We start from the raw sequence: 19,013 nt of genomic DNA, 5'->3' as shown, positions 1-19,013 counted from the left end.
TTTCCTCTTAAATGTACCTATACTATTCACCACAACACCTTGTGGTAGCACATTGCACATTCATGACTGTGGACTAAAGTTAGTTCAAGGAACTTTGCAAACCTTAAGTTAAGAATATAACTGAAAAGGGAACTGAACATGATCAATGCTTTGTAGGGGAGCAGGAGGTGGCTGTGGAGGGACACGCAATCTGGAAAACCCCATTAACTTGACCAACATCCACCCTCCGTTAAATTCCCAGGAACATAGAGTCATACAAATAACCAAGTTCAACAGTGGAGCAGTTACAAAACCTTTCATTAGACTGAATATATTGCACTCGAAAATGAACTTGCATGTGGTGAGAGTTAAAGGATTTATTCATTTTGCCAAAGTAAACTCAAAGCAAAATGTTATAACCATTCTATTTATGGAAGAAAAGCTGAAGATAATTGTCTCAACTGCGGTGAAAAACAAAACCCACATCACATTGCCAAGTAATTTCCAGGGTCATTACGTTACAAATCCCCACGGTTGCTTTATTTTTGTAAAGTGGGGGAAAAGACAGACAGACATGCTTTTTCAGGATATGACACGGCTTAAAACAACAGGAAGTCCTTCCATCTCACACCCTGACCTTGATCCCCAGGGATTTCAGACAGTTTGCACATCCAAATCCAGTTTCTGATTTGCGCAGTCCAGCTATTCCTTTGTAACTGGGACAGTGGAAGGTGACTTTTGTTTGTCATCTTTACTTTACTAACTTGCTTTGTCATGTCAGAAATTGTCAGACACTTTTGTGGTAATCAAGCCTCCTGAAATGTATAATTCCAGAATATAAGAGAGAAGTCATGAGTGCATGTTGCACATCATTATAAAGGATTTCCCACTTCATCTCAAGCAAATTAAAGAGTGTTTCAGTCAATATCTATTTACAGATGTCTCGTCAGTCGCCAGCTGTTCGTGGAATTCCAGGAATGTTCTGGAAACATGTAAACCGCCGCTTCCAAGACCTCAAACAGCCAAGGACAGAGCAAGCAGTTACTGCAGTAACCCATCACAACAGCAGACACGCTCTATAGTGGATGGCCAGCTTACACAGAGGTTTGGCTTATCATAACCACTGATACAATTTCCAAAAAAATCCTTTTGATGCTCCCTGCATGGAACAATCTCTCTTTCCTGTACAATACCAGACAGAGAGGAGAGGGGAAAAGAAAAGATGAAAGCTAGACCATAATGTTTGGCGAATGGACTTTCTGAAACTAAACAGAACTGTGTAAGAAGATAAAGAGCGAGCTTGGATGGACTACCCCACTCCACCAGAGTCCATTCAATATGGTCCCCTTATGACTGATTTTCCATGACTACACGGGATAATCCCCTCACAAGATGCATCCACCTTGCCTTCCCATTGAAGCACCTATCCAATTCATCACACTTCCTTGTTCTTTCCCACACATCTCTGTAATATTTTCCCATTCCAGGTAATATATCCCATTACCTTTGGAAAGTTATAATCCATTCTGCTGTCACCATTCTTTCAGGCAGGATATTCTTGATCAGAACTCATACCGGAAAATACACCTTTCACGTCTCCTGCTTGATGAAGGGTTATGCCCGAAATGTCGACTCTCCTGCTCCTCGGATGCTGCCTGACCTGGAGGAAACCCATGCAGACATGGGGAGAATGTGCAAACTCCACTGTGAGGCAGCAGTGCTAACCAATTTACTTAAAGCAGATACCTCTGGTCACTGAGCCTCGGGCCGATGAAAAAAGTGCGAGATATGGTAAAAATAGGTAAATTGTATGTCTGCTTCATGCTTCTCTGAACCATAACTTCAACTTTTCCTTTCAGCCAAATGACAGAAGGAGTTGGTGTATGAGTTGACTTGTAAAAGTACCTCCAAACACAGGGGTGGATTTATAACCGGAGTATAATATGTCATGAGTGTGCGTGGCGAATATTGCCATTCACTATCCATGGACAGGTCTTAACTTGAAGGGCACCTTCGCAATGTAGCCTGTATCCCCTGCTTGAACCCATGCACACAGTTATAAAAGAAGTGAGAAATGAAACATCCATTTGTCGGATGGAAAATTAAAGTTGGACTACTAGCACCAGATGGTATCCTCAATATATGCATAAACATTTTGGGGGGGGGGGGGGTGGGCAGCGGAGGCAAAAAGAGATTGTATTTGACAACATGAATCACAGACTGAAATCATTGCAGGGAAATGGAACAGAGACTAAATTTATTGTCACTCACCCAAATCCCTTTCCCCACATCGTATCCTGAAAAGGCTACACTGAAACAGGCTTTTAATAGCCTACTGTGGCTCAATTGATAACACACCTGCCCCACATGCTCTCCCACCCCACCCCACAACAAAAGGTTGAGAGTTCAAATCCCACCCCAGGGAGTTGAGTGAGAAGATACAAGCTGATTGGCCAATGCTGCAGTGTCGTCGGTGCTGTCTTTCTGCTGTAGCCACATCTCCTCCTCCTGGTAGCCTTTAAACAACGCCATTGTATTATTTGGAAGAGAAGGGCAATTCTCTCCCAGTTATATCCTGCTCCAATGTTAATACTCGCAACCAACATTAAAGATTATCTGGTCAGTATCACATTGCTGTTTGTGGAATCTTGCTGTGCACATATTGATTGCTGCACTTCCTATATTTCAACAGTGGATGCGCTTCAGGATGTCTTGCGAGTTGTAAAGGTGCTCTGTAAATTCCACTCACAGACCCGTCTGGCTCAGATCAGAGAGCTCCCTGATCAATAATCTTTCCCTTTGTACTCTCAATGTGCACTCTCCCACAGTGCAAAGGCTACACACTGTAGTATTCTTAGTCAGTACTTCAAATCAGTGACCTGTTAGCTCAGCCACTGGGGACCTTAAAAAGTGGCTCAGTACATTTCCCTTTTTACGTTTAACAGCTGATGTTCCCGAGAGACCCTCATACATGCAACGATTAACATCTTGTGTCAGGCATCAACTAAGGAAAGTCTGCTCTCAACACATACACCATCAAGGAACACAGTACCACACACACACAAGCGCGCGCGCACACACACACACACAGTCTGCATGCATGTGAGGCTGCACATAATGATGGCTCAGCAAGTTTATTCACAAAGCCATACAACTGGCCGGGCCCCAAGTGTGATGCCAAGTTGATGCTAAGTTTGGAAATTAATCAGGGAGACGGTAAGGGTGTTGTAACTGTCACTAGGCTAGGATTGGGCCTGGTCTTCATGATTGCAATGCCCTATTCACTGGAAGAATGTGAGAGAGAATCCTGGCCTGCACTTGGATGATCTCCTGTGGCCTCCTCAGGAAATGGCACACTAACGCCATGAAGGTACACACCTGAAAAATGTCCACCAAGACAAGATAACCCTGCACTTCCTAAGACCCCAACATCATGTCAATCCCTTGGGCAGAAGTGAATACTGCTCAAGCAAAGAGAGACAATCTCAGTCCTGCCACTAAGCCGCTCCATCATACCCATAAGCATTGGGAGCAGGAATAGGCCATTCAGCACCTCGAGCCTGCTCTGCCATTTGACAATCAGGGCTGATCTCATCTCGGCCTCAACTCCACTTTCCTGCCTGATCTCCGTAACCCTTCAACCTATTACCAATTAAAAATCTCTCTCTCCCCTCAAATTTAGTGTCCCAATGTTCATTGCAGTCTGAGGTCGCATTTCCACAGATTGTCAACAAAACACATTGGAGATCACATTTTAGCAAAGTCTAGCAGCAGGGATAATCTCTGCAACACTCGAATTCCAATACTTTGTGGAGTCCAGACCTTTACTCCACCATTGGCAACCCTTGCCTTGCCTTTGGCTCTCAAAATCCCACACCTCTCCATGTCTCTCTCCTCTTTTCAGACTCTTATAAAAACCGACCTCTTTGCCCAAGTTTTCTGGCACCCGATCCTAATGCTGCTTTGACTGGCTTGGTGTCAAATTTTAGGAGGCACCTTGGGATATTTTACTACTTGAAGGCAGAATACAATGCAAGTTACTGTTGTTTATATGAGAGGTTACTTTCCCAGATTAGTTTAGCCCTGGGTTATTCTTTTAACAAAGGATTTACCCAAACAGATTCTGATTAAATATAAATTAAATACTTACAATGCTGCCACTAATTTACTTCATCCAGTGGTCGAAATGAGCTCTTGGATGCATGGATCTTATTGTTCTAATATAAAAGGTCATTGTTAATGCATCGCCAATTCTGCACGTGGCGAGGTCGTACACAGCAATAAAGTGACACACAGAGATGCACTTGCTCCTCATTAGCCATTAATTTGCTACCTGTGGATCTGCATAAACTCAAAGAGGTCACCCCAAGAATCCATCTTTCTTCCATCCTCATTGACTTGTTTGGTCTGATCTCATTGCTCTTTACAGTAGACAGGAGTGTTACATCAGAACAGTATCCATGCTTTTGGTGATCTGCAGGAAGACCGCGCTCTTATCCACCCCAGATGATAAGGATTTGGTGTAAATTTGTTTCTCTGGTGATGGCTGAGAGAGCCAGGTAAAGGCTGGGTTACCAGGAAAATTGCTGAGGGGCAGGCAGAGGTCATTAAACCCCTCGAGACAGCTCTGACCTTCAGTGAGATTATTGCTGATCTGTTTCTCAACTCAGCCCACCTGTCTTGGCTCCATATCATTTTATATGTTGGATAGGTTTTAAGAATGTCCGAAGTGCTCTCAATACACGTGTAAAATGTGCATGAGCAGTGTCCCATGTCAGTGCTGTCCTTCTGTCCCATTCGCTCATATCATATCCTGAGGGGCATGGATTGAGTGAATAGTCAAGTGTAGAGGAGTCCAAACTAGAAAGTATAGGTTGAAGGTGAGATGGGCAGATTTAAAAGGGACCTAAGGAACAACATTTTCATGCAGTGTATGGAATGATTTGCCAGAGCTGGTGAAGGAGGCTGGTACAGTTACAACATTTAAAAGGCATCTGGATGGGTATATGAATAGGAAGGGCTTTGATAGATAGGGCTAAATGCTGGCAAATAAAACTAGATTAGTTTAGGATATCTGGCCGGCATGGACGAGTTGGGCCGAAGGATCTATTTCCGTGCTGTACAACTCTGTGACTTTACTTGTTGTGTTTATTTGGGCACTGCCATGTTTTTCACTGGCAAGACATTTCATAAAGTGTCTCGTCTCAGAACCTTCCACAGGCACAATGTGAATTTTTTGGGGTGTCAAGTGATAAAAGCCTGTCTTTAGGATAATCTAAGATTTGATCCAGAATCTACTGTGCTACATGTGAGTGAGAACTCTTTCTTGAAGGGATAGTTCCAAACACAGTGTTCGAACGTCATGAGAGAGATTTGTATCATCAATAGTCACAGGTGAGGTGTCGGAAGACAGGAGGTTGGCTAACATGGTGCCACTGTGTAAGAAGGGTGGTAAGGACAAACCAGGGAACTATAGACCAGTGAGCCCGACATCAGTGATGGGCAAGGTTGTTGGAGGGATTCCTGAGGGATGGACATGGATTTGGAAAGGCAAGGACTGATTAGATTAGATTACTTACAGTGTGGAAACAGGCCCTTTGGCCCAACAAGTCCACACCGCCCCGCCGAAGCGCAACCCACCCATACCCCTACATCTACCCCTTAACTAACACTACGGGCAATATAGCATGGCCAATTCACCTGACCTGCACATCTTTAGGACTGTGGGAGGAAACCGGAGCACCCGGAGGAAACCCACGCAGACACGGGGAGAACGTGCAAACTCCACACAGTCAGTCTCCTGAGGCGGGAATTGAACCCGGGTCTCTGGCGCTGTGAGGCAGCAGTGCTAACCACTGTGCCACCGTGCCACCCACAAGTCAAGGGGTAGTCAGAATGGCTTCGTGCGTGGAAAATCATGTTTCACAAACTTGATTGAGTTTTTTTTGAAGGAGTAACAAAGAGGATAGATGAGGGTAGAGCGGTGGATGTGATCTATATGGACTTCAGTAAGGCCTTTGACAAGATTCCCCCAGATAGCAAGACTAGATCTCATGGAATACAGGGAGAACTAACCATTTGGATACAGAACTGGCTCAAAGGTAGAAGACAGAGGGTGGTGGTGGAGGGTTGTTTTCCAGATTGGAGGCGTGTGTGCCACAAGAATCAGTGCTGCGTTCACTAGTTTTCATCATTTACATAAATGATTTGGATGCAAGCATAAGAGGTACAGTTAGTAAGTTTGCAGATGACATCAAAATTTGGGGTGCAGTTGACAGCGAAGAAGGTTGCCTCAGATTACAATGGGATGTTGATCAAATGGGCCAATGGGCTGAGGAGTGTCAGGTGGAGTTTAATTTAGATAAATGTGAGATGCTGCATTTTGGAAAAGCAAACATTAGCAGGACTTATACACTTAATGGGTATAGTCCTAGGGATTGTTGCTGAACAAATACACCTTTGAATGCAACTTCATAGCTCCTTGAAAGTAGAATCACAGGTAGATAGGACAGTGAAGGCAGTGTTTGGTATGCTTTCCTTTATTGGTAGGAGTATTGAGTACAGGAATTGAGAGGTCATGTTGCAGCTGTACAGGACGTTGGTTAGGCCACTGTTGGAATATTGCATGCAATTCTGGACTCCTTCCTATTGGAAGGATGTTGCAAAACTTGAAAGGGTTCAGAAAAGATTTACATGGATGTTGCCAGGGTTGGAGGATTTGAGCTATAGGAAGAGGTTGAATAGGCTGAGGCTATTTTCCCTGGAGTGTCAGAGGCTGAGTGGTGACCTTATAGAGGTTTATAAAATCATGAGGAGCATGGATAGGGTAAATAAACAAAGTCTCTTCCCTGGAGTGGGGGAGTCCAGAATTAGAGGGCATAGGTTTAGGGTGAGAGGGGAAAGATATAAAAGGGACTGAAGGGGCAACATTTTCACACAAAGGGTGGTATGTGTATGGAATGAGCTGCCAAAGGAAGTGGTGGGAGGCTAGTAAGATTGCAATATTTAGAAAGCATCTGGATTGATATCTGAATAGGAAGGGTTTGGAGGGATATGGGCCGGCTGCTGGCAGGTGGGACTAGATTGGGTTGGGATATCTAGTTGGCATGGATGGGTTGGACTGAAGGGTCTTGTTTTGATGCTGTACATCTCTATGACCTTATGACTCTAAATAAATGGAAAGAATTGCAGATGCTGGAAATCTGAAGCAAACACAGAAATTGCTGGAGAAACTCAGCAGATCTGGCAGCAGCTGTGGAGAGAGAAAGAGAGTTAATATTTCTAGTGCAGCATGATACTTCCTGTGACATATCGTTTTTGTGAAGCAACCTATGGTGAAAAAGAAATCACAATATAGTTTGTGTTTCTATGAGAGGGCAGAGTTTAACTCTGCACTGTGAGACTCCCTTTACTCTACACTGAAACTTCACCCTCAATTGAGATACAGATCTGGAACCCACAACCCTCTGGCCTGGAAAGACCAGAGTGCTACCACTGAGCAGAAAGGACACTACTCTACTCTTGTAAAGCAAGGAATAAACCCATATGGGGCTGAACAGCTTTAATTAAAACTGTTTCTTTCCTTAGAACCTCACCCTTGACTTGAAATAAAGTCCAACATTTATGCATTGGCCAATATTTTTTGTGGCTCTGCATTCATCAGCTATTCCTTGCGTGAACATGTCACTATTTTTAACATTATAGACACACCTCTATGGCTATCCTGAGATGGAGCTTGAACCCAGATTTTCTGGTCTACACTACCATCGAGCCACAAACCCCGTAAATTAGAGATGTTGGGAAACCCAATCGACCGGATTTCAAGCAATATGGGGAAACCTCCCTGGAGTTTAAAATTCCAGCAGCTTAATGCCTACAACCTCAAAGGTATTTTCAATCAACCTTCTCAGACATGTTATGACACATCTCTGTGGCAAGTAGGTCTTTAACCCTAGACCTGCTAGCCCAGAGGAACGGGCAATATCAGTGCAGACCCTTTACATTTAAGCTATTTGTTCACTCACAATTCTATTGTGTAGATTCGATCTGCTACTTTGCTCCACCTCCTGTCTTTTAAAAAGGCATGTTAGTCACTAAATTGCTCAGAGGCACACGCAAGTCAAAATATATTCTCTTTAGCAGTTTAAAATGAGGAGATACGGAAGAAACATAAAATAGGAGTAATAGGCCATTCAACCCTTCAAGCCTACTCTGCCACTCAATATAACCTTAGTTGACCATTCAACTCAGTCCTCTCATCCTGTCTTCTCTCTATATCCTTTATTGCAAAGAACTTTATCTGAAACCAACAATACAGCATTCTTCAAAGTTATAGCGTTTTCACATGGAAGACATGAATTCTATAGTTCCATCATCGTTTTTAACTGAAAAAAATCCAACTTCTCAATGGAGGAGTGTACTTTTCTTATGGTCAAAAGATGGGATAAATCATAGTTGAAAAGAAAATTGAACTTTTCCCTGCTGTCGCTATGATCATAGAGATGGGAACCTTCAGATCAGTACCAGCAAGTTATAAGTCACAAGCTGAAACAGACAGTGCTAAGTGTCCCCAGGCAACAAACTCAACACAATTGGAAGTTTTAACACCAACATCTGGACAAAGCAGGCAGCGGAGGGCACGCAGACTGTTTCTCATCACCTTGATAACTAACACACACACCAACACACACACACAACCCCCCTTGCACTGTGAGTCGGTCTGAAGGTTTACAGACTCTCACCCCGCAGTCATCACTCAAACAAACAGTGTGCCAACTCAGCAGGTTTTCTTGCAGGGAATTTTGATTCTAAAAAGAAACAACTACCAGTCCTATGGAATCTTTCACAAAGCACTGCACAACCAATTCAGTACTTCTCTTAAAAAGAGTAATGTCAGAACAGTTTGAGCATAGCAAATCTGCATTGTTCCAGTGCAGCGTATCATGGGGGTGGGGGGGCACATTAGGTCAATTAAAGAACACAAAAGTTGGCTTTAGCTCACAGGCAGATGGAGCCAAAACTACAACAACTTGCTCTTGCACAGCCCCATTAAAATGTAATAAAATGTGCCAAAGTGCTTCACCAGACAGGGTCACAGAAGATGACATTCAGTCAGGACAGCAAAAGCTTGATCAACAAGAGAGATTTTAAAGAGGAGGCTTAAAGGTGGAAAGCAAGGTTGTGAGGTAGAGGGGTGAAACAAGGGAACGCCAGAGCTTGGGACCCAGGCAGTTGAAGGCCTTGGTGCCAGTCATGGAGTGATTACATCCAGAAATGCTCAAAAGGCTAGGACTAGAGGAACTTAGAGCTTGGAGGGGGCCTCCTTTAATGCTGGAACTGTTCTATGATTTTCTTTTAATTACTGAGTAAGAATCTTAGCTCCTTAAAGAAAATGGATACATTCTACTTGGCCAGTATAATCCTGCTTCATTATTCATTGGTCATTCATCTTCACTGATTCTCAAATCCATTTATATTATCACATTTCAATAATTATCCTATCTTTATGCACAAGAACAATCAACCTGCGTCAATATAAACTGGATACATTTTATTTAAATGCCTGTGGGTTTCTGCTCATTTCCTGCACATTTTTCCTCACCACTTTGTTCCCTTTCTTATTTATCTCCCTGGTCCCTTGCTTACTCTTTCACAAAGAGTTTAAATAGAACTTTTGTGCTGCATTCAACCTACATTATTTGATTTGACTCGTACTCCTCATTGCAACAAATCATACAAAAGGCTATTGCTAACCCCTTCCTTAACACAATGCCATGTGATCAAGAGCATCAATATAATAATTAGAACAGAGCATATCCTTTTTGCAAACAAATAGGAAAATTCTTTTTATTCTGAGAACAGGAACTCCTTCCAGACATGCAATTTCATTACATCATAGATTATGCCAACCCTGTTGGCAGCCAGTGTTCAGTTGGAAACACAACGTGGCTTTGGAAGGATAGAGTTGTGTTGGAGACAGCACATGTTTCACCTCCAACACAAAACAAACAATCAGGTCTCATCGCCTCTCTACAGGACTAGGCTGCAGCCATCTGCATTTCCTGTGTCACAATTCTTTGCCTTAGTTCCCTACATTACACTTCAAAAGTACACTATTGGCTGTAAAGTGTCTCAGGGCACCATGAGAGTGTGGAACCGACTGGTTGGAGAGATAAGACCCAAGAACTATCATCGCAAGGATGTTGAGGAAGAGGATGGGGTGCAAACAGTAAAGTAGAGACCATACCAGAGGAGTTATTGAACAGCGAGCAGGGTTAAGGGAGCATCATTGGCCATTCACTCCCATGTTCCCAAGATAAAGAGACAGACACTGAGACCTGAGATGACCACTTGCTTCTTCACTCAGAAGGGTGTGAATCCTACTGTCTGAATTTGAGATTGAGGGCAGTATAATTCTGAGCATTAAAGGAATCAGGATGATGAAGAAAAGGCTGCAATGTCAAAACGACACACAGCCGTGATCTTTACGGATGACAAAATAGACTTGAAGCAGGATTAGGATAAATGGCCCGACGTACAAATGCCATTCTCCCTTCTGCTGTGACCACCAGGCCGAAGGTTACATTCACCTTGGCGATATGGGCGAGTTGCTAACTCTCCAGTGACCTCTCCAGGCATGAAAATTAATCTCCAGGATCAATGATGTGAGTAAAACCCTGGGGAAAGGTCACAAGGGAGCAATTATCTTGTATAAAATAATTCTTTGAGCACTTTTATTTATTAGTTATAAAAATAGCTCAAAGGTCTTGTGGAAGCCTGGCTCTAAGCATGTACTTTGTAAACACTCGCAGTTTCAGTATTATCAACAGCCCTACAAGTATCTCAAAGCACGGAGACGTTATCTCAAGTTACCAGAGCACAGATTTGCAAACCTTATATCTATTTATAAGCGGACAGAATATCAGCACCAGTGCTATTTAAAAGGTCAAATGGCAGTCATTCCTCAAGATTGCTCTGTTTTCAGCAGGCCTCTTCTACGTGCTTGAAATGATGTTTTATTTTAAAATAATTCAAAAGCTCAGCTTCTTGGAGTCAAATCAGTGAAGAGGGTCAATTTTAATTCACACTGTGCCATTCGCCTCTCCCCAGTCCCACTTTAAACAACTGTGATACCAGCCTTAAACCACCTGGAGCTAAAACTGGAGACAACTTGCAGGTTTGTTTCACTGACAACTGGGAGTCGTGAAAATGCAGCTTTGTTCCCTAGACTTGCACCAAATTTAAGGCAAATGGAATCGCATTTTCATGAAAAGGTGTGTTTGTTGACATTTATTGGTGTGCGCCATCCACAAGACTGGGTGCAGCAACTCACAGAGGCCTTCAACATTATCTTTCAACCTTTCAAACACTTCCATCAGCAGATGCACCTTTTGAAGGTTCCCTTCCAAGCCACTCGCCACTCTGACATGGAAGTTTATCATCGTTCCTTCAGTGTTGTTGAGTCAAAAATCCTGAAACTACCTTACTAACAGCATTGTGGGTTTATTAACTTCCACCACAGGTAGCAGTAGTTTAACAATAACTTGCCTTCTCAAGGGCAATTAGGGATGGGCAAAAATGCTCATGTTCTGCAGAATAATAACAAAATACAGGAATAATGTCATTTTGCAATATGAAGCAAATCCATTAGTTCCCTGCAATTAAAGGAACTCACTGTTTAAATGATATTCACTGCCAACCTTTTGTATCATGTTATATCATTTCAAGCTACTCTTTCTTCAAGAGGTTTTCCAGAAAAACTGTTGTATCATGGAAAGGTCACGAGGCTAGTAATCTATAGGCCCAGGCTAATTCTCTGAGGACAGAGGTTTGAATCCCAAAATGGAAGAAGGTGGATACCAAATTCAATTAACCATAGAGTCATAGGGATGTACAGCACGGAAACAGACCCCTCAGTCCAACTCATCCATACTGACCAGATACCCTAACCTAATCTACTCTCATTTGCCAGCATTTGCCCTATATCCCTCTAAACCCTTCCTATTCATATACCCATCCCGATGCCTTTGTAAACATTGTAATTGTACCAGCCTCCACCACTTCCTCTAGCAGCTCATTCCATACATGCAGCATTCTCTGTGTGAAAAAACTGCCCATTAAGTACTTTTAAAATCTTTCCACCCTCACCTTAAACCTAAGCCCTCTAGTTTTAGACTGTCTTATCCTGGGGAAAATACCTTGGCAATTCACCCTAACCATGCCTCTTATGATTTTATAAATCTGTACAAGTCATCCCTCAGCCTCCAATGCTCCAGGGAAAACAGCCCCAGTCTATTCAGCCTCTCCCTATAGCTCAACTTGGAACATAATGCATGTCTCAGTAATAGTGAACAGTGAAGCACCATTTAATGGTTCATTGATGCTCTTTGGGAAAGGTATTCTACTGTCCTTATCCAGTCTGGCCTACATACGACTCCATACCCACTCCTGTCTGAAGTGGTCAAGGAGAATATGGGCAAAAAGTGTTGGTCTTGCCACTGAGGCCCACACCCCATGAATGCATAAAAGGAAAACAAAAGTTATCACAACCTCTTCTTGCAACACTGCCCCTTATACACCATCCTATGCCCCAACAGGTTTCTACACCTAAAAAAAGACACTAAAATCAAAAAGAGGTGAATTGGAGGAAATTGTCCACAGTTCCAAGTCCCTCTCAACTTTTAAGCATATCCAGACTGGTGCAGAGCATAACCAGCAGTGTGCAGAGTATAACCAGCAGTGCACAGAGTGAGCTGAGTGGTGCATTACAGACCTCTCCTGAATTTCTGCTCTTCTAGAGAAGACTCTTGTTCATTCTCATTATTGAGTTTCTGATCAGTGATGAATCTCCATGATTCTAAATTGCAGGAAGTCATTCAACTGTGGTCTAATCCCGAGCTTGTAACATTAGATTAGATTAGATTACAGTGTGGAAACAGGCCCTTCGGCCCAACAAGTCCACACCGACCCGCCGAAGCGAAACCCACCCATACCCCTACATTTACCCCTTACCTAACACTACGGGCAATTTAGCATGGCCAATTCACCTGACCCTGCACATCTTTTGGACTGTGGGAGGAAACTGGAGCACCCGGAGGAAACCCACGAAGACACGGGGAGAACGTGCAAACTCCACACAGAGAGTCGCCTGAGGCGGGAATTGAACCCGGGTCTCTGGCGCTGTGAGGCAGCAGTGCTAACCACTGTGCCACCGTGCCACAATTAAGCGCAAGTGCTCTTGGGTAACAAAAAACAAGAATCCAAAGTGCACACTTTCCTTTAAAAAAAGTTTTATTAACTTTCTCCTCTCAAATATACAGTAAGAAACTTAGAAGCTGGCTTTCTTTTTCAAAAAAGCCAGTCTTTAGTGCATCCTTGTGCTTCCTCCAAACAAATGGATTATGTTGCATTGTTCCATAACACCTATGTGACCATTCCATCAGGTGTGCCTTTGGAGTCTTTGTTCGAATATATTGCCTGTTCCAATGTTGCCCTCTCTAATCTCAAGTCCAGATCATTGACAGACAGCAAAACAAACAAAAAAAAGGGGCAAGTGGCTTACGTTTGACACTCCCAAAAACATGACAGTTTGACACTGCTCTCAGACTTTTCTCTGATAATACCACGATACTAATCACTAAACGTCCTAGACCAAGTGGACAGGGTTGTTAAGAAAGCATATGGTGTTTTGGCTTTCATTAACAGGGGGATTGAGTTTAAGAGTCGTGAGATCTTGTTGCAGCTCTATAACAGCTTTCTACATAAAATGGTTTCTCTTTTCTTCATAGGATTTTTCTAACCTAGATCCAATCAGTGCAAACCAAAACACTTCAACGTTTGCTCTCCTTTCAGTAATGTTTAAAATCAAGGAATTTGAGATTAGGGTGAGAAAGTGGACAAGGTAAACAATCAGCTTGTGTCCCTCAACAAATAAGACAGACTGGAGGGGATGAATGGCCAGTACCTATTACCATTTCCTACGCTCTGTCACAGCCCAAAGTTAGTTTGGCTTTATGGAACAAAACTAATATTCTAAAGGTAGTCATCATTATTGGCCACTTTTACTGGTTTTTATGGATCATAAATTCTTTGATTTATTAGCTTCATGCTAATCAAGAAGCTCCCCTATCATCCTTATCTCTGCCAGGGTAACAGTCTAGAAATTGACACTAACTTAGATCTGAAGCTAAAAAGAAATTGTGCTACATCAGACTTTCCTCAGGTCTACATCACCAAACTTTCCCCTCTATTTGCTGCAGAATTTTGCCAGTTTCCTCTTCAGCTTTATTGACACAAGTACATTATTTCAAATTTCAGAACATACCTATTTTGTACTTGTAAATTTTTTTTAAAGAAAACAAGTTGAATTGCATAGACAGATTTTGTTTTTATATATAGCAATTAGCTACACTTGAAACATTTATATCACATACATGCACAAGCTCAAGGGAGTAAAATTAAGAAGATTCATTCTAAAAACAGAATAAAGATCCCATGACTTACAACGGAATGCTAAAGGACATGTAGCCCCAGCTAAAAAGAGCTCTTCTCTCGTTGCTAATGATCAAGTTGCATTCCGAACAAAATCCTACACCAACCATTTCGGCACTTTAAAACGCTTTAGCTGCTCAAGAATCAAGAGAACACATTCCATCATAATGCTTAAAACATACAGCTTACAATAGACATCTCAACACTAGGGACAAGCTTAGATGTTGCACTCATTCCCATTATAGTAACAAGGGGTCCTCTGTAACTCAGAAGCTGCAGCAGCAACATCACCTTCATTCACCCCACCCAACCAGCCCTCCCTCCAGCCCACCATTCATGCCTCCGGATCAGTGGGAAGGTATCTCACCATTTCTGTCATGCAAACTAATGGAGGAGGGAGGGAGGGAGGGAGGGGGACGGTAGGGGGAGGGGGCAAGCTCCTAACTGGATCCAGGCAGGCCGATCTCTCTTCAGCACACTTCGTATTCAAAATGTAACCTCCAGCAGTCAGGGAGAGCAGTATTTTGTGAAATTGGGTGAATTTAATGTCATTTACCTGCACAGTCAATTTGGCCTGGCATGACTTACGGACTTTCTCTGCCAATTGGCATAGGTGCAGGCTATTCAATTCCTCCTAGCTTACATGTGACTCCAGGCCTATAGCAATGTGGTTGACACTTTAACTGTGGGATGGTCAATAAATGTGGCCTGGCCACTGATGCCCACATCCCATGGAAGAATCAAAAACTAAACGCCTGTTCTTTCATTCAATTAGGTCACAACTGAGCTGTAAGGTAGAGTACCTAAGCACTGATTCAGTGCCAAGAGAAATTTGCCTTTGTCAACTTACTGATTCAAGAAGCAGAAACCTCTTGACCTTTGTACTCTTACCATGGTGACTTGTTATGTGATTAGCACAATGCAAACTGCATTTGGAACTCCACCATAAACATGCAATTGTGACTGGAGAGTGAGCTATGATGTGATGGTGTCGTATTGGATTGGGGTGGACAAAGTCAAAAGTCACTCGGCACCAGGTTACAGTCTGGCAGGTTTATTTTAAATCACAAACTTTTGGGGCGCTGTTCCTTTATCAGGTGGCAGAGACAGAGAGACACTCTTCATCTGATGAAGGGGCAGCGCTCTGAAAGCTTGGGATTTCACATAAATATAAGCTAGTGTCATGTGACTTCTGACTTGGTGAGAGTGCGCGCAAGGTAGAGAGCGAGAGACACCGAGAGAGCGAGAATGCGAGTGCGCGAGATACCAAGAGGGTGAGAATGTGAGTGCATGAGAGATACCGAGAGAGCAAGAGCGAATGCTCATGCACGAGATACAGAGGCAGCGAGAGAGCACAAGATACCGAGAGAGCACAAGATACCGAGAGAGCGCGAGATATTGAGAGCACGAGAGAAGGACTGCGCGAGATACCGGGAGAGCGAGAATGCGAGCGTGCATGATAGAGCGAGTGCGCGTGAGGTACCGAGAGAGCGAACGTGAGCACACGCACACGAGATACTGAGAGAGCAAGAGCGAGCATGCACGACAGAGAGCAAGCGAACGCACAAGGCAGAGAGCAAGCAAGCGCGAATGCACATGAGAGAGACAGAAATTGAGTGCTCACAAGAGAGAGCAAGCAAGAGCATGAGACAAAGCAACTGAGAATGCAAATGCGAGACAGAGAGAAAGAGAGACAGCGACTACATGCAAGTGTGCAAGAGAGCACGAGTGCATGAGAGAGACAGAGAGCGAGTGTATGAGAGAGAGAGAGAGAGAGAGAGAGAGAGAGAGAGAGAGAGAGAGAGAGAATGCAAGCGTGTGCCTGTGCATGTGTGCGACAATAAGATTGTACATGTGACAATACACCTCTGGCAGCTGAGTGTTAAACCTGGACTTTCTGGCCCAGAGGGAGGGACGCTACCACTGCAGCATTGGACCACAGCCCTTCCCAGTGACAGATGCCTACCTCTGCAGGTTGAGTGATAAGGATCCAGTACACGCCTTGATCTTATTCTGAGCTGCCATGTGAGTCATTCCATCAGTGCTAAGCCCATCGATGGACAGAAGCACATCCCCGACCTCGATGCTTGCATGGGCAGCTTTCCCACCTTCAGTCAGCTGGAATGACAACAACATTTGGGAAAAGAAGTTCAGGTACACACACACATAAAGTATAGTCATCAAGATTTGAGAGGAATACATTAGGTACATTGACAGTACCTTTTAAAATCACATGCACAATGACTGGATTGAAAGTTCAAACATAGGAAGCCAAATCTGGACTTATATGAAGAGGTGATGAAAAAGAGAGAGAGAGAGAGCCTGTGAGAAAGAAAGAGAGAAAACAAGAGAGAGAAAGCGAAAGAGAGAAAAAAGCAAGAGAAAAAGCGAGAGTGAGAGAGAGAAAAAGAGGGACAAGGGGCGAAAGAACTGTGTGAAAAGGGGGCAAGAACAAGAAAGAGAAGGAAAGACAAAGGAGAGAAAAAAAAAGATTGGAAGAAAGAGGGGAAAGTAAAAGTGGAAGAGATGAGAGGAAGACATATTTAAAGTGAAGCTGTTATATTTCCACAATGTCCAGCGTAAAGTGAACAACATCAAAAGAATGAGAAGGTTTTCAATAGTACTTTGAAATTGTGCAAAGTCTCTGCAATCATCATACTGAATCTTTAGCTGGGAAATTACAGGGAATGCTGCTGACCTTCCCCAGACTGTTGTCCACAAAAGTCACACAGGACAGGATGTTACAATTAACAGCTATCACAAAGCACCCTAGTGTGTTCCACAGCAGTGACTTCAAACATTCTCAACCATAAACTGCTTTTTCCCTCCCTGATTAATGTCCTTGAGGCGTAAATCTGTTTAAGTTATTCTGGAAGTTTCCATTCATGTTTGAAGAAGATTGAATCATTCTGTGCATCACCTGTTCATGTTCATCACTTTACATGTGAGCACTAAATCACTAGCCTATACCTCAACACCAAAGTAAAGATTTACAATATAACATTTTATAATGGTGTAAAACATTTGTTACTTGGGAATAGAAACCTCTGGGAAAAATAGAAACATGAGTCACTAAATTCAATTTTATCTTCAGCTTGGATTTGAGAATTTGGAGATCTGAATTCAAAACAAAGCCTTGCATTTCTATATCCCACTTTGTTTGAACAGCAGATTTCTCAAAGGGCTTTACAGGCAGTGGGGTTAAAGTGTCATCAGTACGGTACATTACTGTTTGCAACAAAATAGCTGCTGCCTGTTGTAATGTAATAATACCAGGTAATTTTTTTCTTACAACGAGTTGATGATCGAGGTATAAATATTGGTCAGGATATTGGCAAGAATTTCCCTTTCTTCAAAACACTCCCACGGAGGTCTTTTGTTTACAGCCACAGAGCAGCAGCTGGACCCTCAGCTTGAGGCCTTGGTCAAAAGGCACGGCAAAAGCAGTGCTCCCTCTAATGTTCTCATCAGCTCCACAGCCTCCAAGTGCAGTGTGAAGCAGCAACTTTCAGAAAGGGACATCAAAACCACAATCTGCGCACCTGGGAGAGAATCTAGCCAAGAGACTGGACTCAAAGGCCGAACATTGTGACACTGAAACGACATGGTGGCTCAGTGGTTAGCACTGCTACCTCACAGCTCCAGGGACGCGGGTTCAATATCAGTCTCAGGCGACTGGTTGTGGGAAGTTTCTCCCTGTGTCTGCATGGTATCCTCCATGTACTCTGGTTTCCTCCTACAGTCTAGAGATGTGCAGGTTAGGTGGATTGGCCATGGGAAATGTAGGGTTACAGGAATAGGGTAGGGGAATGGGAAGAGATGAGAGGAAGATTTCACTAGGTGGAATACTCTTTGGAGGGTCAGTATGGATTTGGTAGGCCGAATGGCTTATTCCCATGTTGTACAGGTTCTACGATTCAAAGTGTATCACCTCACACTTCTCTGCACGATTCTATGAGACAGAACTGTGTGACTCACGATAATCTTTTGCTGAGGTATTCGAGAGCACTGGAAAATCGAGGCAAGCGATCACAGTAACATACGTTTGGGCAACATTAATAACTTCCTGCCTTCAGTTGTAGCAATGAAACATGATAATGATCACGAGGATGACCCAATGGCAGCATAGTATTATCACTGGGTCTCATAACTCAGCAGCATAGCCAAAGCCCTTGAGTTCATATGTTTGAATCCCACCCCAGCAGCTAACCTTGTATGAATGAATAAATCTGGAATCGAATGTCAGTCTGCAATGGTGTTCACAAAGCTATCATCAATTGTTATAAAAACCTCATCTGGCCTCGACATGACTCGAGACACAAAGAAATGTGGAAATGACCTGAGCCTGAGTTCAAGGGCAATTAATGATGGGCAGCAATGCTGGCTTTGTTACTGGATCACATGAAAGGATAAAAAAAGGCTTTGGTCACCTTATACAGACCAGGGCAGCAATTGATGTATTGATGGGAAGACAGACACACACACACACACACACATATATATAAACACTTACATTGATGACAATGAATAATGGAATCCCTACA

The 19,013-nt window shown here is 43.2% G+C and overlaps 1 protein-coding gene across 14 annotated transcripts in view; it reads right to left on the bottom strand.

Moving 5' to 3' along the window:
• pdlim5a (PDZ and LIM domain 5a) overlaps window positions 1-19,013 on the bottom strand; it is a 264,895-nt gene that overhangs the window by 170,364 nt on the left and 75,518 nt on the right. For all 14 annotated transcript variants that reach the window (XM_043674412.1, XM_043674413.1, XM_043674410.1 and 11 more), the window contains exon 3: window positions 16,436-16,587. In XM_043674412.1, the coding sequence (XP_043530347.1) occupies window positions 16,436-16,587 (152 nt within the window). The remainder of the gene's footprint in view (window positions 1-16,435; window positions 16,588-19,013) is intronic.

The sequence above is a fragment of the Chiloscyllium plagiosum genome, chromosome 32 (genome assembly GCF_004010195.1).
Source record: "Chiloscyllium plagiosum isolate BGI_BamShark_2017 chromosome 32, ASM401019v2, whole genome shotgun sequence".
Lineage (NCBI taxonomy): Eukaryota > Metazoa > Chordata > Chondrichthyes > Orectolobiformes > Hemiscylliidae > Chiloscyllium > Chiloscyllium plagiosum.
The sequence above is the reverse complement of the archived record's forward strand: the minus strand, read 5'-3'. Positions and strand labels throughout refer to the sequence as shown.